At 38.9% G+C, this 24863-nt stretch overlaps 1 protein-coding gene across 2 annotated transcripts; it reads right to left on the bottom strand.

Annotated features, from left to right (window-relative positions):
- Positions 1–397: 397 nt before the first annotated feature.
- On the bottom strand, positions 398–23465 carry RWDD1 (RWD domain containing 1). 2 transcript variants are annotated; one of them, XM_029224340.1, is made up of 7 exons: positions 23090–23465; positions 15512–15577; positions 13590–13720; positions 11669–11812; positions 10840–10972; positions 10261–10323; positions 398–687 (listed from the first exon to the last, which is right to left on the bottom strand). In XM_029224340.1, the coding sequence occupies exons 1-7, from the start codon at positions 23448–23450 to the stop codon at positions 566–568; spliced, it is 1020 nt and encodes a 339-aa protein (XP_029080173.1). In that variant the 5' UTR covers positions 23451–23465; the 3' UTR covers positions 398–565. The 2 variants fall into 2 exon arrangements, with proteins under 2 accessions (XP_029080173.1, XP_029080174.1); XM_029224341.1 differs by lacking the exon at positions 23090–23465 and adding an exon at positions 21762–21776 and having other exon boundaries at positions 400–687.
- Positions 23466–24863: the final 1398 nt, after the last annotated feature.

The following is a 24863-nucleotide window of genomic DNA, read 5'->3' as shown; positions in this document are numbered from 1 at the left end:
GACCAGGAGTGCACACTTTTTAATAACTCCAAAGATGATTCTGATGCAGATACTACTATATGACTAAAGTCCATTTTACTCCTGACTATTATATGGGCTTCTGGTTTTGTTAAGACTTAAATTTACTATGCCCGAAGGCTAGAATTCAGAAGGTTTAATGCTCTGTTCGCCTCAGTCTTCTAATATTTTATATGAATGACAAACCTTAGAATTCAAAAGCCACCAGTCTCTAGCACAGAAATTCCAAGTTATTCCAATTCCTTGCATGTAAACCCACACCTGGGTACAGCAACAGCTGACCTTCCAGTCTTGGTGTCTTAGGCAGAATTTCTCTCCAACACTAAATGATTTTAAACATGTGGCCTTCTTCCCACCAATAAAAGGAATTGAACATTTTATATCTGAAATTTTAAGATCAGTTTATTAAGTTCAATGATGAAAGCCATCAGAAGAATACTCTCCTGAAAATTATTTTTTCTTAGAAAAAAGAAAGGAAAATCAACACCCTCTTAGCACAGCCACAGATGCTATGGCAGTCAAGCCTCTCTGAAGACGGGCTAGTCTATTAGTCGGTCAAGTCACTCTCCCGGTCAGCAGGATTGTAGTCTGGATCATCCTCATCATCCTCCAGCTCCAAGTCATCCATTTCCTGGAACAAAGACTCATCTACCTCCACGTTGTTTCCAGCTGCAAAAGACAGAAGATTTCCCCTGCAGTCTTACACTCAGAAATAAAAGATACAACCCAATGGCAGTACCAAACAGAGACTTCGTAAATGTGCATCTGAGGTGCAAGTGACGAAATCCTGAACTACTACTCATACCAGCAGTGATCTGCATTGGTCAGCAGAGACTCACACATTTTAAGAGCAACTTCACGCTTCCAGTTCATAGTCTAAAAAATCCAGCTACAAAAAAAGCCAATCTAGAATGAATTATTTATGATCTGGCATGTTATAAGTTGAAGACAATGATGATACAAAGTTGATTATCACTGACCATGAGACCTTTACCAAGAGTTTATCTCTTCCAATACTGGAGATATATACATCATTAAAGCTCAACTATACTTATAATTGACAAATTTGGTCTTCACTCTCACCCACTTCCCCTGTAACCAGTGGTATGCCTTTCTAAGATTCCAAATGTCTAAGCCCTATAGGAAGTAACACCCAGGCTTTGTATGAAACATCTTCACTCTTCAGTCTATCTGTAGTAAATAAAGTAGGATATTACAGTACTCTTAAATCACCAAACATTGTTTACCTTCTTTCCCTCTCAGACTCTAGTCCACTGACATTCAACTTAATGAGAAGGAGTCTTGCTTCATGCCTAAGAGCAGTTCAGTAATAAAATACAATTTGTCAAGTCCAAGCCAAAGAATAACTGACTCAGCCTGGGAGGAGCAGTGAAGCCCTCACAGAGCAGACGACCTCTGAAATATCTTCATGATAAATTTGAACCCAACCAGAAGAAAAGGGGCCAGGATGAAGCAATTCTCCGTAGGTTATGCAAAGGCAGAGAGAAGAGCTAAGACCTTGAATACTTCTAAGTGGAACACAAGATTCTTGAGGAAAAACATCTGGAGATAACACAGATGAAGGCCAAACTGAACGACTGTGCAGGTCAACCTCTCCCTCTAAGCAGCAGAGGACCGTACGGAGAGAAATGGCATCATTACAAATGGCTTTTAGAAATACCACCTCAGAGGTGGTGACTACAAGGTAGGAAAGGGTACCAGGAGGAAGAGACTGAGGCAGGGAAATAATTTATGAAGCTATTACTAAAGTCCAGTTGAAAAATAACAAAACTTTCAAATTAGGAGGAAAGAGCTGAAAAGACATTTCAGAGGCAGAATCAACAGAGAGCTTTTGGTAAGTTACTGGATATAAGGAGGCACCTGACCCATTAGACAAGGAAAAGAGTCAAAAATGAGTAAAGACAGTAAAACTTTTAAAGTTCAAGAGAGAATGGGACTAAACTTTCTGGATCTAAAACTTCTCAACAAAATAGAAAGGAAAATAAGCTCCTAAAATGAGAGGGAGGATAGATGAAGATATCCTTGTTTTCTGTTTCACGGTTTTTGGTTTTGGAATTTTTTTTTTTTGAGACTAAAAATCTTAGAACAAGAATGTAATAAGATATTAAAATTAAAAAAAAAATTGCTCAGTGTCAGTAGGAGCCCAGCTCAGGTTAAGAAGCATGATTTAGCAGTGGGCTACCTCAACAGATAGTTGATTCTTAACCTTCTTAACCTTTTCCAGAAGGTAGTCCAGGAACAAGGTCGAAAGGCCAGATGCTAGAGGATCCCCAGCTGGCATAATGGGCATGACAGAAGGACGATGAAGTACAGAACCCAGGGAGCTACTGGAGGGGTGACTGAGTAAGAAGCTCAGTTTAAGAGATACACATAGGGCTCAAGCTCCTTGAGGGCAGGGAAATCTGTCTAAATTTCTCTGCTGTATCCTCAGCGGGCAGGACAATGCCTGCCTTACAGGGATGCAATAAATATTTGTGGATGGATGGACAATGGATGGGCAAAGGCAGCAAGAGCATAAGGGTCAGGATAAAAAAGAAAAGGAAAGCACAAGGGACTAGAGGTGCCAAAGACAGTGAGAGTGATATAAAATCTAAGACTTTTGGTTAGTTCTATGTTTGAGGTTTTTATAAAGCTCCATGACAGACCATAGATTTGTGATACTAGAAATTTGAAGAAAACAGGTCACTTGAGTCATAGTGACCTGGTTTACTAGTTGTTAGAGGCAAATGTGACCATAGTGTTTATCTACTGCTATCTTTGATGTTGCTTAAGTTATCATAAAACTTTAAAAAATACATTGCTGGGGGGAGACCTTCAAGATGGCGGAAGAGTAAGACACGGAGATCACCCTCCTCCCCACAAATACATCAGAAATACATCTACACATGGAACAACTCCTACAGAATACCTACTGAACGCTGGCAGAAGACCTCAGACGTCCCCAAAGGCAAGAAACCTCCCACGTACCTGGGTAGGGCAAAAGGAAAAAGAATAAACAGAGACAAAAGGATAGGGACGGGACCTGCACCAGTGGGAGGGAGCTGTGAAGGAGGAAAAGCTTCCACACACCAGGAAGCCCCTTCACAGGCGGAGATGGGGGGTGGGGGGTGGCGGAGGTGGGGGAAGCAGCTTCAGAGCCACGGAGGAGAGCGCAGCAACAGGGGTGCGGAGGGCAAAGTGGAAAGATTCCCGCACAGAAGTTCGGTGCCGACCAGCACTCACCAGCCCGAGAGGCTTGTCTGCTCACCCGCCGGGGCGGGCGAGGGCTGGGAGCTGAGGCTCGGGCTTCGGAGGTCGGATCCCAGGGAGAGGACTGGTGTTGGCTGCATGAACACAGCCTGAAGGGGGCTAGTGCACCACAGCTAGCCTGGAGGGAGTCCGGGGAAACGGTCTGGAACTGCCTAAGAGGCAAGAGACCATTATTTCGGGGTGCAAGGAGAGGGGATTAAGAGCACCACCTAAACGAGCTCCAGAGACGGGCGCGAGCCGCGGCTAAAAGCGCGGACCCCAGAGACGGGCATGAGACGCTAAGGCTGCTGCTGCCGCCACCAAGAAGCCTGTGTGCGAGCACAGGTCACTCTCCACACCTCCTCTCCCGGGAGCCTGTGCAGCCCGCCACTGCCAGGGTCCGGGATCCACGGACAACTTCCCTGGGAGAACACATGGCGCGCCTCAGGCTGGTGCAGCATCATGCTGGCCTCTGCCGCCGCAGGCTCGCCCAGCATTCCATACCCCTCCCTCCCCGTGGCCTGAGTGAGCCAGAGCCCCCTAATCAGCGGATACTTTAACCCCGTCCTGTCTGAGCAAAGAACAGACTCCCTCAGGTGACCTACACGCAGAGGAGGGTCCAAATCCAGAGCTGAACCCCAGGAGCTGTGCGAACAAAGAGAAAGGGAAATCTCTCCCAGCAGCCTCAGGAGCAGCGGATTAAATCTCCACAATCAACTTGATGTACCCTGCATCTGTGGAATACCTGAATAGACAACGAATCATCCCAAATTGAGGCAGTGGACTTTCGGAGCAATGATACATATATTTTTTTCCTTTTTCTCTTTTTGTGAGTGTATGCTTCTGTGTGTGATTTTGTCTGTATAGCTTTGCTTTTACCATTTGTCCTAGGGTTCTGTCTGGTTTTTTTTTTTGCTTTATTTTGTTTTTAGTATAATTTTTAGCACTTGTTATCATTGCTGGATTTGTTTTTTTGGTTTGGTTGCTCTTTCTTTCTTTCTCTCTCTCCTTCTCTCTCTCTCTCTCTCTCTCTCTCTTTCTTTCTGGCTGACACGGTCTCAGTGCTCTGGCCGGCTGTCAGGCCTGTGACTCTGAGGTGGGAGAGCAGAGTTCAGGACATTGGTCCACCAGAGACCTCCCAGCTCCATGTAATATCAAACGGTGAAAGCTATCCCAGAGATCACCATCTCAACGCTAAGACCCAGCTCCACTCAATGACCAGCAAGCTACAGTGCTGGACACCCTATGCCAAACAACTAGCAAGACAGGAACACAACCCCATCCATTAGCAGAGAGGCTGCCTAAAATCATAATAAGGTCACAGACACCCCAAAACACACCACCAGAGGAGGTCCTGCCCACCAGAAAGACAAGATCCAGCCTCATCCACCAGAACACAACCTCTAGTCCCCTCCCCCAGGAAGCCTACACAACCTTAGCCACTGGGGGCAGACACCAAAAACAAAAGGAACTACGAACCTGAAGCGTGCAAAAAGGAGATCACAAACACAGTAAGTTAAGCAAACAGAGAAGCACACAGCAGATGAAGGAGCAAGGTAAAAACCCACCAGACCAAACAAAGGAAGAGGAAATAGGCAGTCTACCTGAAAAAGAATTCAGAGTAATGATAGTAAAGATGATCCAAAATCTTGAAAATTGAATCGAGAAAATACAAGAAACATTCAACAAGGATGCAGAAGAACTGAAGAGTAAATAAACAATGATGAACAACACAATAAATGAAATTAAAAATTCTCTAGAAGGAATCAACAGCAGAATAACTGAGGCAGAAGAATGGATAAGTGACCTGGAAAATAAAATAGTGGAAATAACTACCACAGAGCAGATAAAGAAAAAAGAATGAAAAGAACTGAAGACACTCTTAGAGACCTCTGGGACAACATTAAACACACCAACATTCAAATTATAAGGGTCCGAGAAGAAGAAGAGAAAAAGAAAGGGATGGAGAAAATATTTGAAGAGATTATAGTTGAAAACTTCCCTAATATGGGAAAGGAAATAGTTAATCAAGTCCAGGAAACACAGAGAGTTCCATACAGAATAAAACCAAGAAGAAACACGCCAAGACACATATTAATCAAACTATCAAAAATTACATACAAAGAAAAAATATTAAAAGCAGCAAGGGAAAAGCAAGAAATAACATACAAGGGAATCCCCATAAGGTTAACAGCTGATATTTCAGCAGAAACTCTACAAGCCAGAAGGGAGTGGCAGGACATATTTAAAGTGATGAAGGGAAAAACCTACAACCAAGACTAATCTACCCAGTAAGGAACTCATTCAGATTCAACGGAGAAATTAAAACCTTTACAGACAAGCAAAAGCTAATAAGATAATTCAGCACCACCAAACCAGCTTTACAACAAATGCTAAAGGAACTTCTGTAGGCAGGAAACACAAGAGAAGGAAAAGACCTACAATAAGAAACCCAAAACAACTAAGAAAATGGTAATAGGAACATACATATCGAAAATTACCCTAAATGTAAAGGGATTAAATGCTCCAACCAAAAGACATAGATTGGCTGAATGGATACAAAAACAAGACCTGTATATATGCTGTCTACGATGGACCCACTTCAGACCTAGGGACACGTAAAGACTGAAAGTGAGGGGACGGAAAAAGATATTCCATGCAAATAGAAATCAAAAGAAAGCTGGAGTAGCAATTCTCATATCAGACATAATAGACCTTAAAATAAAGACTATTAGAAGAGAAAAAGAAGGACACTACATAATGCTCAAGGGATCAAGCCAAGAAGATATAACAATTGTAAATATTTATGCACCCAACATAGGAGCACCTCAATATATAAGGCAAATGCTAACAGCTATAATAAAAGGGGAAATTGACAGTAATATGATAATAGTAGGGGACTTTAACACCCCACTATCACCAATGGACAGATCATCCAAAATGAAAATAAATAAGGAAACACAAGCTTTAAATGATACTTTAACAAGATGGACTTAATTGATATTTATAGGACATTCCATCCAAAAACAACAGAATACACTTTCTTCTCAAGTGCTCATAGAACATTCTCCAGGATAGATCATTTATTGAGTCACAAATCAAGCCTTGGTAAATTTAAGAAAATTGAAATCATATCAAGTATCTTTTCCAACCACAACGCTATGAGACTAGATATCTTACAGAAAAAATCTGTAAGAAATACAAACACATGGAGGCTAAACAACACACTACTTAATAACCAAGAGATCACTGAAGAAATCAAAGAGGAAATCAAAAAATACCTAGAAACTAATGACAATGAAAACATGATGACACAAAACCTATGGGATGCAGCAAAAGCAGTTCTAAGAAGGAAGTTCATAGCAATACAATCCTACCTCAAGAAACAAGAAAAATCTCAAATAAGCAACCTAACCTTACACCTAAAGCAATTAGAAAAAGAAGAACAAAAAAATCCCAAAGTTACCAGAAGGAAAGAAATCATAAAGATCAGATCAGAAATAAATAAAAAAGGAATGATGGAAATGATAACAAAGATCAATAAAACTAAAAGCTGGTTCTTTGAGAAGATAAACAAAATTGATAAACCATTAGCCAGACGTATCGAGAAAAAAAGGGAGAAGACTCAAATCAATAGAATTAGAAATGAAAAAGGAGAAGTAATAACTGACACAGCAGAAATACAAAGGATCATGAGAGATTATTACAAGCAACTATATGCCAATAAAATCGACCACCTGGGAGTCCGCCTGCTGATCCAGGGGACATGGGTTCATGCCCCGGTCCAGGAAGATCCCATGTGCCACGGAGCGGCTGGGCCCGTGAGCCATGGCCACTGAGCCTGCGCGTCTGGAGCCTGTGCTCCACAATGGGAGAGGCCACAACAGTGAGAGGTCCACATACCAAAAAAAAAAAGGACCACCTGGAAGAAACAGACAAATTCTTAGAAAAGCACAAGCTTCCAAGACTGAACCAGGAAGAAATAGAAAATATAAACAGACCAATCACAAGCACTGAAATTGAAATTGTGTTTAAAAATCTTCCAACAAACAAAAGCCCAGGACCAGATGGCTTCACAGGCGAATTCTATCAAACATTTAGAGAAAAGCTAACACCTATCCTTCTCAAACTCTACCAAAATACAGCAGAGAGAGGAACACTCCAAAAGTCATTCTACGAGGCCACCATCACCTTGATACCAAAACCAGACAAGGATGTCACAAAGAAAGAAAACTATAGGTCAGTATCACTGATGAACATAGATGCAAAAATCCTCAGCAAAATACCAGCAAACAGAATCCGACAGCACATTAAAAGGATCATACACCATGATCAAGTGGGGTGTATCCCAGGAATGCAAGGATTCTTCAATATACACAAATCAATCATGCGATACACCATATTAACAAATTGAAGAATAAAAACCATACGATCATTTCAATAGATGCAGAAAAAGCTTTCGACAAAATTCAACACCCATTTATGATAAAGACCGTCCAGAAAGCAGGAATAGAGGGAACTTACCTCAACATAATAAAGGCCATATATGACAAACCCACAGCCAACATCGTTCTCAGTGATGAAAAACTGAAACCATTTCCCCTAAGATCAGGAACAAGAGAGGGTTGCCTATTCTCACCTCTATTAACCTAGTTTTTGAATTTTTAGCCACAGCAATCAGAGAAGCAATAAAAGGAATCCAAATCGGAAAAGAAGAAATAAAACTGTTACTGTTTGCAGAAGACATGATACTATACGTAGTGAATCCTAAAGATGCTACCAGAAAACTAGTAGAGCTAATCAATGAATTTGGTAAAGTAGCAGGATACAAAATTAATGCACAGAAAACTCTTGCATTCCTATACACTAATGATGAAAAATCTGAAAGAGAAATTAAGGAAACACTCCCATTTACCATTGCAACAAAAAGAATAAAATACCTAGGGATAAACCTACCTAAGAAGACAAAAGAACTGTATGTGGAAAACTATAAGACACTGATGTAAGAAATTAAAGATGACACAAACAGATGGAGAGATATACCATGTTCTTGAATTGGAAAAGTCAACACTGTGAAAATAACTATACTACCCAAGGAAATCTACAGATTCAATGCAATCCCTGTCAAACTACCAATGGTATTTTTCACAGAACTAGAACAAAAAATTTCACAATTTGTATGGAAACACAAAAGACCCCGAATAGCCAAAGCAATTTTGAGAAAGAAAATCGGAGCTGAAGGAATCAGGCTCCCAGACTTCAGACTATACTACAAAGCTACAGTAATCTAGACAGTATGGTACTGGCACAAAAACAGAAGTATAGATCAATGGAACAGGACAGAAAGCCTAGAGATAAACCCACACACATATGGTCACCTTACCTTTGACAAAGGAGGCAAGAACGTAAAATGGAGAAAAGACAGCCTCTTCAATAAGTGGTATTGGGAAAACTGGACAGCTACATATAAAAGAATGAAGTTAGAACACTCCCTAACACCATAAACAAAAATAAACTCAAAATGAATTAAAGACCTAAATGTAAGGCCAGACACTATAAAACTCTTAGAGGAAAACACAGGCAGAACACTCTATGACATGAGTCACAGCAAGATCCTTTTTGACCCTCCCCCTAGAGAAGTGGAAATAAAAACAAAAATAAACAAATGGGACCTAATGAAACTTAAAATCTTTTGCACAGCAAAGGAAACCATAAATGAGACCAAAAGACAACCCTCAGAATGGGAGAAATATTTGCAAATGAAGCAACTGACAAAGGATTAATCTCCAAAATTTACAAGCAGCACATGCAGCTCAATATCAAAAAAACAAACAACCCAATCCAAAACTGGACAGAAGACCTAAATAGACATTTCTCCAAAGAAGATATACAGATTGCCAACAAACACATGAAAGTATGCTCAACACTGCTAATCATTAGAGAAATGCACAATCAAAACTACAATGAGGTATCACCTCACACCAGTCAGAATGGCCATCATCAAAAAATCTACAAACAATAAATGCTGGAGAGGGTGTGGAGAAAAGGGAACCCTCTTGCACTGTTGGTGGGAATGTAAATTGATACAGCCACTATGGAGAACAGTAAGGAGGTTCCTTAAAAAACTACAAATAGAATTACCATATGACGCAGCAATCCCACTACTGGGCATATACCCTGAGAAAACCATAATTCAAAAAGAGCCATATATCACAATGTTCATTTCAGCTGTATTTACAATAGCCAGGATATGGAAGCAACCTAAGTGTCCATCGACAGATGAATGGATAAAGAAGATGTGGCACATATATACTGTGGAATATAACTCAGCCATAAAAAGAAACGAAACGGAGTTATTTGTAGTGAGGTGGATGGACCTAGAGTCTGTCATACAGAATGAAGTAAGTCAGAAAGAGAGAAACAAATACCATATGCTAAAACATATATATGGAATCTAAAAAAAAAAATGGTTCTGATGAACCTAGGGGCATGACAGGAATAAAGACAGGGATGTAGAGAATGGACTTGAGGACACGGGGAGGGGGAAGGGTAAGCTGGGATGAAGTGAGAGAGTGTCATGGAGTTACATATACTACCAAATGTAAAATAGATAGCTAATGGGAAGCAGCTGCATAGCACTGGGAGATCAGCTCGGGGCTTTGTGACCACCTAGAGGGGTGGGATAGGGAGGGTGGGAGGGAGACCTAAGAGGGAGGAGATATGGGGATATATGTATATGTATAGCTAATTCACTTTGTTATAAAGCAGAAATTTACACACCATTGTAAAGCAATTATACTCCAATAAAGATGTTAAAAAAAAATACTTTGCTGTAGTTTAATGTGTAAATTGATCAAACATTCGAATTTATTCTTCAAAATGTGTTTCTTTATAGCCTTGGGAGGAAAAATTTACATTAAGTTACCGCTATGATTTTCATGGTTTAATAAAAACAGCACATTATGTACATGTGGAATTCTAACATTATCTTACCATCTTCCAAGAACTGAATATCAGATGTGTCGAGATTATGATCTGTTTCAAATAGCTGTCTCCCTAAAAGAAATAAACATATTTAACTCGAATGGCATACTTTTCCTCCATCTCCCCTACAATGCTTTAAACAGTAGAATAATATAAACAAGTTATAAAAAAACAAGTCTTAAAACCTGTTTTTTCTGTGAATTTCAATCAATTTATGAACTCAGTGAGTAGCTAAGAGGCATATGAAATGTATTTGCATTAAAATGGAAGAAGTGAAAACCTAATCTGCCTCAGAGTCCTAGAAAAACAAACGGGTTTGAATCTATCAGTCCTAAGGCTTGTGATCCTAAAAGTCATGGTAGTTATATCTCAACATCTATCCACTCCAATATTTAGATGAAAGATAAGCCATAAAAATTAATTATAATTATGTGTGAAGAAACATCACCATATGGAGAGAATGCTTTCTCTTTTTGTCCTAGATGCCTAAGTATATTATTTTCTTATAGAAATCTGTCCAAATGATCGTCTTGCTATGTAAGAAATAATATAGGAGGGCTTAAAGGAACAGGATATGAGGGGTCATACCACTTAATTTATTTTTTCCTGCTTGTTCTTCTTCTTTCATTCGTTTCTTTTTAATTTCCAAGAGTTCTGCATCAAATTTGGCCTTCCAACTTAAGAAATTCTCGATTGTAACAGGAGTGCCATGGAATAATTGCTTAGAAAAGAAAAAAGACACACCACCAGATAAATGATACAACAGTTAGAAAATAAAGCCTAATGATCTTCTAGACAAATGAATACAGCCACTCACAGGAAAAACAGAGAAAAATGGTTTCAAGTTTAAAATATTTAGTCTGATTTCTGCCTGCATTGGCTACTCTCATTGGTTTTGGCAATTTACTCTGGAAAAGTCCTTTTTTAATTTTTATTACAAAAAAGCAAAGATAATATGTAATGTGTCCCCATTGCTATTCACTGTTAAGAAGAAAGTTGCTACTGTCAATATTAATATGTTTAAATACACATCAATTCATAACACTAACATCATTGCTTATCTTTTTTACTTCATTTTAGAATCTAAGGTTTTCTTTACATTTAGTAAATATTTAAATCACTCTAGTGGAGGCTTTATAATTCTAAACTCTATACCGTAAGTGAAATAGTTTATATTTCTTGATTTTACCTGCATAAGCTTTATTAACCTTTAACTAACTGATTATTAATCATTATTGTGCCATGTGCATCAACTAAATGAGGGACCTTCTAAAATTTTACTTAGTAAAGCTTTATTAAAATTTACTTGTGCTTTTTGTGATTCCCCCCAAATTACTGAAATTTCCAAAAGCAAAAACAAACCCCCCCAAAAACAGATTTAAAGAATAATGAAAGAAAACCTGACTTTTAAATATACCTTTTCAGCTTCTTCTGCTTCTTTTTCTTTTTGTTTTTTTTCTTCTTCTTGTCTAGTTTTTATTTGATCTACTATTTCATTTAATTTTTCTTGCACGGCTGTCACTAAAGTAAAGATCATCACCATACCAAGGTTTTCTTCTGTCTATGTAACCAAAAAAGAAAAAACGATTGTAGTGAGAAACACAATTCTCAGAAAAATAAAAACAACTAACTAACCAGTGGGGGGAAAAAAGGTGTTTCAGCATAATCACTACACTTCATACATTTATAACATGATTACTAATTCAGTTACACCATAAGTTTGGACTCTTGGATCACTTAAGAATTAAGCATATATATAAAAATAACATTTTAAAAGTCTTGTAATTTGCCATATTCAACCTAAAACAGAGAAAAAAAGAAATTTCAATAAATTCTATGTAATAATCATAAATGTACATAGAATTCAGAAAACGTTTTTCTGCAGTAGCTAGCAACATCAGTTCTCCAGCATGTTTTCATGATTTTAGTTTTAAACCATTACAAATAGAAAGAAAAAAGGATACATAAAGATAAATCATAAAAGTACCTACATTCTTTATTGTTGTATTATATTAGAAAATCACTTTGCCCTCAAAATTCAGTCCATTGTCAGAGCTCTTAAAATACCCTCAAAGAACTAAAATAATGATAACATACTGGAGAACTGATAGTGCTAGCTACTGTAGGAAAAAGTTTTCTGAATTCGTACCAAAATGTTATTAGGCATTTATACCTGACTGGTGAGATTAAGGGTAATCTTTATTTTCTTCTTCATTATTTTCTGTATTTTCTGAGTTTTCTATAATATAAATTTATTATTTTGATAACTAAAAATTAATATAACTACTTTTAGGGGAAAAAATACAAATATGCGCTCTATCTCTGATCTCAGGTAAGTATCAGAAAGAAATCAAAACTTTCTTTTTGAAAGAAAGGAGTTTGAGTATAAATGAAATATAAAATGCATATTAACAAAATCACTCAGATCAAATAACTTACATTAATATATGACTGACTGAATACAGTATATTGTTCCAGGCTCTCTGCAATGTTTTTACAAGAAGCATGTTAAACCAAATATAGAGAATTAATATAACTTCACACTGGGTAACAGAGTGAACAGGGCCCAGATCAGCATCAATTAATGTTTGATATATCCTTTCCCTCTTCATTCTCTAATAGCTCCAGATATTTTTAAAATGTCAGCATTTAGAGCATCTATAGTCTTTGAAATATACAAGTCACATTTATGATGGAGACATGTTTTATGTCAGTTCTTCTTAGAAAACAAACAAAATCAGGACTTCTGCTTTTAAGCTGGTGGAGTAAGGTTTTACTTGCCCTCCCTACTCCCTACTCTGAAGATCCCATGAAAACTCTCTACCCAAGCAAGAGAGAGCTTTAAATATCCCCCATGCCCAGACTGTGAGTAGCCCATCCCATCACAGAACTAGCCAGGTAAGAACTTTCTGATACCCATTCTCCACCACTCCTCTTACCAAATTATAGGCAACTAGCCTGCAACAGGTCAGGGGGTTTAGGAGTTTTAAGTTGGAATTTTTAAGTGCACACGGGACTAGGCATTCTGAGAACCAAATTTTAACTATGTTTATAACTTAGAGTACCTAATCACACTTTTTATCACCTACAAGTCACAGGGTTAACTGAGTTTTAAACAAGGGTATAGGAAGAACGTCTCTTACTCAAATTTTAAAGGTACAGTGGGAAACAAAAATAAAGATGCTTTGTGAATATATATTCACACACACACATCATGAATTTTGCTTGTTCAAAACACTGGTTATACATATTTAATAGCATTTTCTGACTCTTAACATTACTGTAAAATATTTAAGGCCAATAAAATAATGCCATTACAAAACTTGTTATTTCCTTACCTGTAATGCTAATAATTTTAAAATGTCTGAGACATCATTATCATCTAGATTTAACTGAGAGAATATTTCATAAAGGGGAGCTTCATCTGGGTATTTTTCACTGTATGTAAACTTGAGGGTAGTCTGGACAGCTAAAGACACAAGATAAGAGATTGATATGAACACCTTAAAATGTAAAGTACAGAGAGGTCAACATCTTTGTTGAATCATTAATTAATTTACAATGTGTCAATGAAAAGTAGCACAACAGATTTTCCTACAAAGAAAAACAAGGTTACCATGAGACCAGATAATTACTAACATAAACAACATGTACCACAAATATAAGTGAAAACAAATCATAGGAATACCAAAGATCACTTCTAACACATCTACTACTTATGAGTATTTTATCATACTGCACATCAGAGAAAGAGGATGAAAAACACATTCTTTTTAAAACTCTCCTTAAGATGAACAAAATGCACTGAATATGACATATAGAAAAAGTACTACCTTAGGCTCATTTTCAGGCCTCTACCAGAGCCAGCTCCAGTGCAGGAGTCCATACTGCTATCTGCACAATGCCAGCAGGGCATTGCTAAGGGGTTGCTAGAGTACACAGCTGTGAACTGGACAGTTTGAGAGGCTATCTGAGAAACTTTTAACCTGACTCATCCATACATGTTCCCCCAGTCTTTTGGCCTGTGCCAATTCACAGATCTGACACTGGTATAGGTGTGAGATTCTTACAGGTGCATTAGTGCAAAGTATCTCTCTGCTACCTAGCATGATGAATTCTCAATTTTGCCAACTAAGCAGTAGGGCTAAACATTTTCTGTTAAAACTTACTCGTCAAAATGACCCTTTGTCTAGATTTTGCCCTTCCTGTAACTCACATTTTAATTATTAAAACCTCCTGATATTGATGATTTTAATTGAAATCTAGATTTCTCTCCACGGGAATGGAAAAAAAAACACCTCAAAATGTGCTGGCTTGATATTGTTTTAATTTTTATGTATGACGTTAACAAAGAAGTTTATATAATTATATATAAATATCTATCTATATAAATATATGTAAATAACTGTATTCAACAGCTTTTTAATTCAGATTTCAGTAATATCAATACTAACCTCATTTTCAATTCTACAAGACAGATTTAGAGTTATCAAATGATACCACTAAAACGGTATTACTGAATACCCATGACAGAATTTTAGTTGACAGGAAAAAAACAAAATCCTTGGGGTTAACACCAACTTATACAACATTCTTATCAAATTACAATATTAACTGAACTGGACTAAAAGCAGAAAAGAACTTAAGACACTCTTCCCCCAACATGTATCAAATTTAAATTAATTTTAATTTATTAGTTTTATAGCTCCTTTATTTCAATTTGTATATTTGTCTTAGTTCTACACTTGTATAATATTGGTTTTTATTTGGTTTTATGTATACACATACTTAAATAACAGTACAATATCCATTCTAAAGAGAGAGGGGAAAAATGCAGATAGGTATTTATCCAGCCCAATTTATAACAGCAAATGTCCAGTAAACAATCTAAATATCCAAAGAGGAAAAAGTCCATGCTATGCCAAGGAATACCACACAACCACTAAATTACGTGTGCATGCCAAGTGTTCTTGACAAATATGTCCTACCCTTTTCTTATCTGCTGTATTGTTAATGTTTCTGTTTCACTTTTAAGAATTAAGCTTACTGTCAGAATACATGTCCTTGACTTCCTCTCTGTTTCTCTAGAAGTCATTATTCCATAGTAAATACTGACTAGAAATATGTAACATTCATACTAAATTCTTAACAGCACCTTAGCACCTCCGCACATGCAATGCCCAACACAATGGCTGCAGAATGAATAAAATTCCCGAGAGAGGGGCTTAGAAAAACCTAAAGTATTTTTGATTAGACTTACTTTCATCATTTTCTCCAGCCTCAGATGTCACAGTAATGGTGAAGCTGGGTGGATTTTCTGATAATACTGCAAGAAATTATACACAGAGGTTAAGTTATTAAGATGTTTCCTACGGCACATGCTTTTCCTTATTAGCAAAATATCAATATCCAGTCCTGGAAACTGATTCCTAGCCTGTATTTCCATTTCCATAAATACAGACTGAATAGAACAATTCAAACGATAAAACGTCCATCAATTTCTATTTAAATCTAGGGTTTTCTTTAATCTGGGGAAAAAATACCTATAATAGATACCCTCTTTGAGTTTTATCAAATCAATTAAAATAAGTAATTTACTTTTTAATTCAAAATTTCCACCTATACATGGAAAATTACATTCTAAAAAATTTCCAAATGAAACGGCAAAAAAAAAAATTGATGTTTCTCATCAGAAGCTACCCCCTCATAAATACTCAGTATTATCACTACTTTTTATACTTATATATTCTGAAATATAATTCAGAATCTCCATGACAAACAGTAAATATTAATTTGTTAGAGTTTGTGTCTTCTAGCTCTCTCGTTCTTCTATATCATCTCTAGAACGAAGCTTTATTCTTTCACAAATTATTGAAAATCTATCATCTTTCATGGAATTACAAAATTATCCATGAATCCAAGTATCAAATTACTTATAATTTGTTAAGCAAGACATGTCAATCAACATTTACATAAATAAGAAAGCTTTATATGCTATTTTGAAGCCTGATGTCTATCTGATACTATTTACTTGTTTATGATCTATTCCCCCCACAAGAATACTGTAAAAACTCTGAGAACTCCTAGATCAGTGCCTGGCAGTATCTAGAAACTCAATAAAGTTTGGCTCAGTGAAAGAGCTGAACTAATATTCAGAGACATTAGATGATTAAACAAGGAAAATTCAAGTCACCCTTGATTGCTGCTGAGCCCAAAAGAAAAGTCTGTGCTTCACTTCAGGCCTGGGAAGCCCTGACCCCTATGCAGCTCAGCAGCCTCTTTCGGACATGAAAGAGTAAGGGGATCTCTGAAGAAGTCACCACAAAAACTACTCAGCTTTTCCTATTCGAGAACTTCTGAAGTCTTCATAAATAAATGAATTATCAATAAAATGAATTATCAATAAAAGTTTCAGGGGACTTCCCTGGCAGCCCAGTGGTTAAGACTCCGGCGCTTCCACCACAGGGGGCACGGGTTCGATCCCTGGTGGGGGAATTAAGATCCCACATGCCCAGCAGCACGGCCAAAATGTTAAAAAAAAAAAAAAAAATCAAGACATATTCCCTCATTTTAATTGAAGTTTAAAAGTACTTGAAGCAATGATGAACATCTATGATTAGTACAAAGGTGTTTGTCAGGAAGATAAGAGACTCACTGGACTCATATTTTAATAGGCCTCAGGCAGTCCAGCCTATGCTGAAAAAGTCCCTAAAAGGTAATTATAATAAAGCTTTTATAATATGATTGGCCCTACCTTTTTTCTAACAAGCGTGTGTAAAATATATTTGATGTACTTCATTCCTATTTCTTTTCATGACCAACCTTAGCATTTACATGTCATGAAATATAAACATTGCAACTGTAGAAATAAGGGTTCAACTCAATGACATTCCAACTTATTATCATTTTCTAGGGCTCCATGAGGCTGTAATTTAGGGGTTACCTATAACCAGTAACAACAGCTAACATTTATTGAGCATTACTTTGCACCTGTGCTGTTCTATGCATTTACACAAAGATCCTTTACTTCTCACACCAAAATCCTGCTTTTATACTGTTACCATATTTCACCAAGTTTAAGATGCCATCAATTATGTGATGCACCCTACTTTATGTACCACTAAGAAAGAAACTACCAATTAAACTATGATATGTAACCAATTATAAGACAAATTCATATTTCAGAAATGTTTACATGTAAAACTATGTCTTCAAATCACTTAAATATAGTATCATCCCAATTTTATAGATGTGGAAACTGAGATAAAAGAGCTATATAGCCAGTAACTGGCAGGACTGAATATGAACTGTATAGAGTTTCATTTAAAAAGAAAAAAAATTTTTCCAGCTGAGAAATTCCAGGGAAGTCATTTGAGCTAGGCTGTGAATTAAGGCATACTGGTAAATAGAGATGAAGAAAAGGAATGCAGGATAGAGTAACACGGCAAAGTGTATAATGGTGCGAAAGCTTAAGACTATGCAAGGAATTAGAAATTATTCCACTAGTGAATGTATATGCAGTGAATAAAACAAGTTGAAAATATACAGCTGAAAGTTTAGTGTGGACAGTGATAGCTTTCTTTAGCAGAAGTAATAAGGTCAGAATTCTATTTCTAAACACAGAAGATAAATCTAGCAACAGTGCATAAAGTGGAAGGGGAAAAACAAGACTAGATGCAGGATGAAACTTGATAGTTACTGAAATCGTTTCAGCAAAGTTAATGAGGTTCTGAACTAGGCTGGGAGCAATGGGAACAGCAGAGAACAGGGACAAATCTAAGATGGTGATGGGTGACAACTTGAATTTGCAGGCAGTGCCAATAACAAAAACCAGAAATAGAAAAGAAAAACCAGATGTATTTGAAGAACACAGGGAATTTCAGTTGGAGGTATCAAGTACGCAATCAGAAATGGGCAAATGGGGCTAAAGAGAGTTGGGCTTGAATTTAATTTGGGATCATCCACAGAGGTAACAGCTAAAGCCATTCAACTAAATGAAATCGCCAGAGAATACAGAGAGAAAAATAAGGGCCAATGTCAGCTACATAAGGGATCCTAAATTTGTGGAACAAAAGAGGAGGAAAAAGTGCCAAAGGTTAAAAGAAAAGCAGCAGCCATGACAGGTAAAAATAAACTCAAGAGAAGCCTATTTTATTTGTGAAGCCAGCTAAGTACCGAGAGATCCAGCTGTGACATGGCAGTGTCTACGTGCTGTATGTGTCTGAGTAGCTGTTGGTAGGGGTAATGGGGAATGAACCATTGGCCTGTAAGATCATATCTAAATCCCTAACAAGGCCCTTTGTGATCAGGCCCTGCGTACTTGTCAGGTCTCATTTTCCGTGACTCTCACTTTACTTTCTAGCCATACCCAGCTACTTGTCCACTTTCTAGCCATACCCAGCTACTTGTCCTTTGAACACATTTGGCTCTCACAGAGTCATGCTTCGGCACATATGCCCCATCCCCCAGTCTCATTCACATAACTCATCACCCCTCAGCTCTCCAAAACAACTCAGACCGTCCCCTCTTCCTTTGCTGTGGCTGCATTCTATATGAACCTCCATGAAAGAATCATCACATTGTGTTGTAAATTATTTATCTGATGTCTTTTCCCAAGAGATTGAGCTTCTAACAATAAGTATACTAAATATCTGGTAAATGAGGAACCCATGTGGTAAATGAGGACATGGGAATGCTAGCAAGAACATCACTGAACTGCCTGACCTTGGGAGCTAGGCAGAACAGGGAGGCAAGATGAACAAGAAAGAAGCTGATAAACTATCAAACCATGAGAATTCATGATGAGAGGCATGTTCACTAAAAGCATGGGAATGAAAAAACGTAGGGCTACAAAACTTATAGACAGAAAGAGGAATTTCAGAGGCCAAAATTTTAAAGATGGCCCATCCAAGCTGTGGCTATGGCCCCATGCAGTTGGAGGAAATAGAAATCAAAACTGTTCGTTGATAAAGACAGGAGTTATGAAGCCATGTTATTAGAAGAATCCACAACTAAGATGGTAAATTTCTAGTAAAGAGTATCTTATATTTGTTTAACAGTTAAAAAGTTTTTACACTTACATTATTCCTTATTAAATAGATATGTAAACTGAGGCTTGGAGAGGTTATATGATTTGTCCAAGGACAAAGAGCTGATACGCATTCCACCAAACTGCCATTACAGAGAGAAAATTGTGAACCAGGAACAAACAAAAAAAAATATTGGAGAACACTGCTAATATCCACTCTCCCCTTCTTCCAGTTATACCATTTTTAACTGAGCGTATTGCCCACCCAGGATGAAGACTATCTTTCCCAGCGTCCCTTCCAGTTAGGTCTCACCAAATGACTGAGTTCCAGCTAATGGGATAGAAAGAAATAAGCCCTTTGATAGTTTTAAGGAAATTTCCTTAAGAAACTGCTGTCTTTTACTACTTCTTCTTCTTTTTTTTCCTCCATTCCTTTATCTATCCTACTGCCTGGAAAAGGAATGCTGCCATCTTCACCATGAGCATGAGACTGCATCTTAGCGATGACAAAGAACTAAGAAGAAGCCTGGGTCCCTGAAGAATTCTTGCACCAGAGCTACACATCTATCATTTATGTGCAAGAGCAATAAACTTTTACCTTTTTAAAACCAGTTATTTGGGGTTTTCTATCATAGCTTAACCTAATTAAAAAACAAATGGAAAAGGGATAATATTCCAAAGCTTGGAGGTTACTAAAATAGGGAAACTTACTGAATTGAACTTGCAAAGATGAATTATTCCTGAGTTCTCATGAAGCAATAATCCTATCCCAATGCATTACACACTGTGAGTTGGGGCGAGTTAAGGAAAGATTAGCTTTCACTAGAGACCAGACTTCCACCACTGTGAGTGGATCAAAATACTTTTGAGAAAAAGAATAAGGTTGGTGGGCATTGCGGAAAGAACCAGCAGAGGAGCATAAGTGTTAGGTGATACAGGGGCAGATGATGGTATACTAGACAGAATTTAGGATTTTGTAAAGAGCAGAGAAAACGGAGGTAGTAGCTGAAAGGTACACTAACAGGACACACAAATGACACTAAGGTTTTCACAAAGAACCAGATCAGCTCATGTTAAAATAAGTCTCTTTGGGTCTTAGAAAGTGACTGTCCTAGAAAAACTGCTTTCACAAGATGACTTCTGCCCCATCTCTAAGATGCAATTTTAACTGTTAAGCTCATGGGTGTTACTTAGAGGTACTAATATAAGCAAATACAGGATTACGTACCCCTCTCTGTAAGATCAAAGAGAATTAAGGGAACCTGACTTTTGTTTAGCCTAAAGCTAACCAATTTGTTCCAACAAAACACCCGATAGCCAGGATTTTGACACAGAAATGGAAATAACCAAATTCAACTACCTTAGCAGGACCTTGTCAAGTGAAGCACTGAAGGAGAATGTGGTATCAGGAAAGTCCATTTACATTTTGGGAGACTAGTTGTTAGGAGGATTGGATCAATGTGCAGTCAGAATAGGCACAGAGAAGAAACTGTATTATGATCTGTTATATTTCACAACAAATGCAACATCAGGCCAAAAGTTCTCTGCAAATAGTCAAGCAACAATTCTAAAGTCAGGTTAGGTCTATGTGCCTAGGACTATGGCTGGATGAATTGTGCCTCTTCAGCATCCACAAGGGGGTCAGGATGTACTTAAAAAGGCTTCTCTGTCAGCACTCTACCATGTACTTAAAAAAAAAGTATTTACCAAATCTAATATTCAATGTGATTCAAAGTGACGTTTGAAAACTACCAATTAGTGTTCCTTGGCAAACTGACACAAACAAGTTCTCTTTCTGAAACCTGGTATGAAAATATTAAAGTATGAAATCATCAACACAAAAGAAAGCTGTAAAACAGTAAACCTTGCAAATCCTCAAAATTTCAGAAGACCAAACATGGAAATACATGATTCCAAAGCCCTCTGCCTTTTCCTTGAGGTATCATACAGAACTTGATCAAACTTCCTAAAGAACTATAAATCAAGACATCTCATTTTAATTTATTTAATGCCATTGTAGGAATGCTGATAGGAATTAGAGACAGGTGGGCTCAGCTGACACTGCAGAATACTTGATGCGTCAAAGATTCACATATTGTCTTTCATTACCCTGGCTCAGAATCCTCAAGCACTTTTGCATCTGACAAGAATTTCACATACTGAACTACATCAGAGCTTAGTACAATTTGAAAGAACCATCCAATTATTCTAGGGTTAAAAATGTATCACTGTCATAAATGCTTATGTGCACAGTACTTAATGAGTGATACCTTATGCCCAAAGAAATGAAAACAACAGCACATCTTATGCTTTCTTAACTCTGCCTACACTGTGTTCATGCCTGTTACATTTCCAATGTACTAGAAATGACCAAACGTCATGATTAAGAATATATCCAACAACTGACCCTATATTCTATTTTATTTAGACATTGATATATAAGCAAGGATAGATAAGGGAGCCAGACTCCATACACACTCACCCAGTTAATGACACTCTCAAACCCCTCTTCACTCATCCCCTTAACATCCTCACAGCACAGCTGTACTGCTGTTGAGAGAGAACATGAACAGGACTGGAGCTATACAGGGATAGCTGAGAGACATCTGCCTGTTGGCAAAGCAGAACAAAATTTGCTACCATTGCAAGCAGTGATCAAAGGGTAGAGCTAAGAAAACTAAGCTAAACAATGAAAAGGGAGTTTATGAGTTAAAATAACATTACCTTACACTCTGAATTCTGACAATCAGTGATGGACAACACTCAAAGGAAGGGATAGGGAAGGTAAATCCCACAAACCTAGGCTATACTCGCTCATGTTGGCTTTATTAGATCACCTCTCAGAAACTGAGTGAGAGAAGCCATATTGATACGGTTATCTTGCAGCATTTTCAGAATCATCTGAAGGCTTCATACTGAAGAATTCTCTTCCTTTAAAATATACCAAATGAACTTCTCATTAATATTTCACATTAGCCCAACTTCCCAAGTAATCTTCTGCTCCCCCTCATCCCAGCTGGAGCTGGATCCCAAGCCCCAGACCTTACTCTTATTACCAGTCCTGCCACTAACTTTCTGGCCAACCTAGAGCAAGCACTTACCTCTCCTGAGCCTCCACTACCTTGCTTCTAGCAAGAGGAAGCCAGGCCTGATGATATCCTACTATTGGTCTAATTACCTGTGATCTTATAGTGGACCTGAAATTTGGGCCACCTCATTCATGGGGCATTCTGCAGAATATCAGAATGTAAAAAAAAAAAAAGAAGAACGAAAGAAAGAAAGAAGAGAAAAGAAAAACGACAAACTTCAGGGACAACGCTACTCTCAAAACGGATTCTGGGTAACTTTGAGAATTCTGAATCCCACAAACTTTAAAACGCCATCGTCTGAAAAACAGCTTCTACCTGAATAGAGGTGAAAATGTGAAAACTGACACTTCTGCGGCACCGGAAAGACTACTCCCACTTGGAGTATCTATATTCGTGTATTTCACTAAACCTCGGGCTGCTGTTAAGTGACAATGAAACTCTCTGGTTTTGCCCCCGACTGAATTCCAGGCCCGAGACTCCAGGGACCTCGCCAGCCTCGCCCGGACTTTCAGATTTCAGGAAACAAGCGAAGAAAAGGAAACAGCCGTAGAGTTACTCGTAGATGCCTGAACCCTTGAGGAGAAGTAGAGAAGAGGGCGCGGTGGCCACACGGCCTCTCCGTTCCCTTCTCCATCCTGGCCTGGGATGCCGAGGGCCGTGGCGGTGGCGGCCGGTCCCACTCCACCCCGAGTAGCTGCGGGCCCGCGGCCGCGTAAGTCACCTGTGAAGGAGTCAGGGTAGATGGACTCCAGAGCCTCCAGCTCGTTGCGCTGCTCCTCGCCGTAATCTGTCATCGCGGCCCTCGCTGCAGCCCATGGATCGCCCAGACACCCAGGCGGCGCGCGGCAGCCTGGACCGCGGCGCGCTGGGAGAGCAGGCAGCTGCAGGGCGGGCGCAGGCGCAGAGTCCCCGGCTGAGAGGCCGGAGGCCCAAAGCCAGGCTAGGCCTGCTGAGCCACAGCCCAGCGCCTGCCTCCGCCTGCTCCCTAGTTCCGCGTTCGACTCGTTGGGCCTGGCCTGTGGGCCGCCTGTCCCACGCCCGCTCGGGATTTGCAGGGATAGGGAAGACACCCGGTCTGGCATTTGCCATGGACACCTAAGGATTGGTTCCTGGGCTTTGCAGGGCCTGAGCCTGAGAAGCCCCTCAGTGGCGCGTCCTTGTCCGACTTGTCTGGGCTTAAGGCCGGCCTGGCGTGCGGGGGCGTGACTATGTAGCTGGAGGCGGGACTCTGGGGGAGTCGGGACCGGAGGCGGGACCAGGTTTCTGGGTTACGACGTGGTGGCAGCGGCAGACTGGGCAAGGCATGTCCTGGTGATGGCTAGTGGCGGGTCACAGGTGATTTCTACGTTCCTGGAACCTCCAAGTTCTTGGCATCCCACGAGAGTGTAAGATCCAGTGGGCAGGGCTTCCCTGGTGGCGCAGTGGTTGGGAGTCTGCCTGCCGATGCAGGGGACTCGGGTTCGTGCCTCGGTCCGGGAGGATTCCACATGCTGCGGAGAGGCTGGGCCCGTGGGCCATGGCCGCTGAGCCTGCGCGTCCGGAGCCTGTGCTCCGCAACGGGAGAGGCCACAGCAGTGGGAGACCCGCGTACCGCAAAAAAAAAAAAAAAAAACAAAAGATCCAGTGGGCAGAGATGCAGGAGGTCTGTTAGTGCATTGGGCGAGTCCAGAAGGATCAGCCCAACTGCAGAATAGCCAGCGTGAATCCGGGGGAGAAGTCAACTGGAAGGCCTGAGATCTGGGTTCTAGATTCGGATTCCAGGCTTCACTTTTGAATTTGTAAAATGAACGCGACAGGATGCAGATCTAAATATTTCTGTGATAGCAATTTATGAACTGATGAAGGGGGTGTAAATTTGGGTAACAGTTTTGATAAGTAATGTGAAAGTAATTATAAATACTCCGAAAAGTATTCAGAATTTTTGATTTGGGAGAGTGAAACTGAGGAAATAATAGTACTTAATGTATATATATATACATCTGTTATCTTCAAGTTCATCGCAGCAGTTACAAAGAGATATAATGGCAACAAGTATATAACCTTGTTGCCATATATGGCAACAAGCTAAGAAAATGGATAAACATGGTACTTTTATGAAATGAATGCTGAAGTACCATTTATGTTTATAATAAAGGAAGATGCTTATGTTGTTTTTTTAACGCAGAAAAAATGTAAGAAAATATTCAAACATTAAAAGATTTTTCACATTCATTTGTGTTTTCCTTTGTTTTGTTTTTTGTATTAAAGCTGGTTTCACTTGTGTAGTGGGGGAAACAGTTTTTAAATAGGAAGTTCCCTAATGATAAAGGCTCTAAAGTTTTCTCTTGTTAAAATGATGGTCCCATGGACCAGAAGGCGTCTTGATCTTTTGTTGGGAATTGTTGCCTACTTATAGCAGAAGGATACGTTAAAACAAACATATTCAGGTACACTTTGGTACTGATTCCATGTCTTCAGTATTAAGGGTTGATTTGGGACATTCTTTTAAACTTTCA

Source organism: Monodon monoceros, unplaced genomic scaffold (assembly GCF_005190385.1).
Source record: "Monodon monoceros isolate NGI ecotype Baffin Bay Population unplaced genomic scaffold, NGI_Narwhal_1 Super_Scaffold_15, whole genome shotgun sequence".
Taxonomy (NCBI): Eukaryota; Metazoa; Chordata; class Mammalia; order Artiodactyla; family Monodontidae; genus Monodon; species Monodon monoceros.
This window is presented reverse-complemented; position numbering and strand designations above follow the sequence as displayed.

Coding starts and splice junctions, on each gene's coding strand:
- RWDD1 (XM_029224340.1), bottom strand. CDS start 23,450: ATGCCAGACCGGGTGTCTTCCCTATCCCTGCAAATCCCGAGCGGGCGT. Junction 11,813..13,589: donor TAAAATTATTAGCATTACAG/GTAAGGAAATAA, acceptor TTGGTTACATAG/ACAGAAGAAAACCTTGGTAT. Junction 10,973..11,668: donor AAGCAGAAGAAGCTGAAAAG/GTATATTTAAAA, acceptor TTCTTTTCTAAG/CAATTATTCCATGGCACTCC.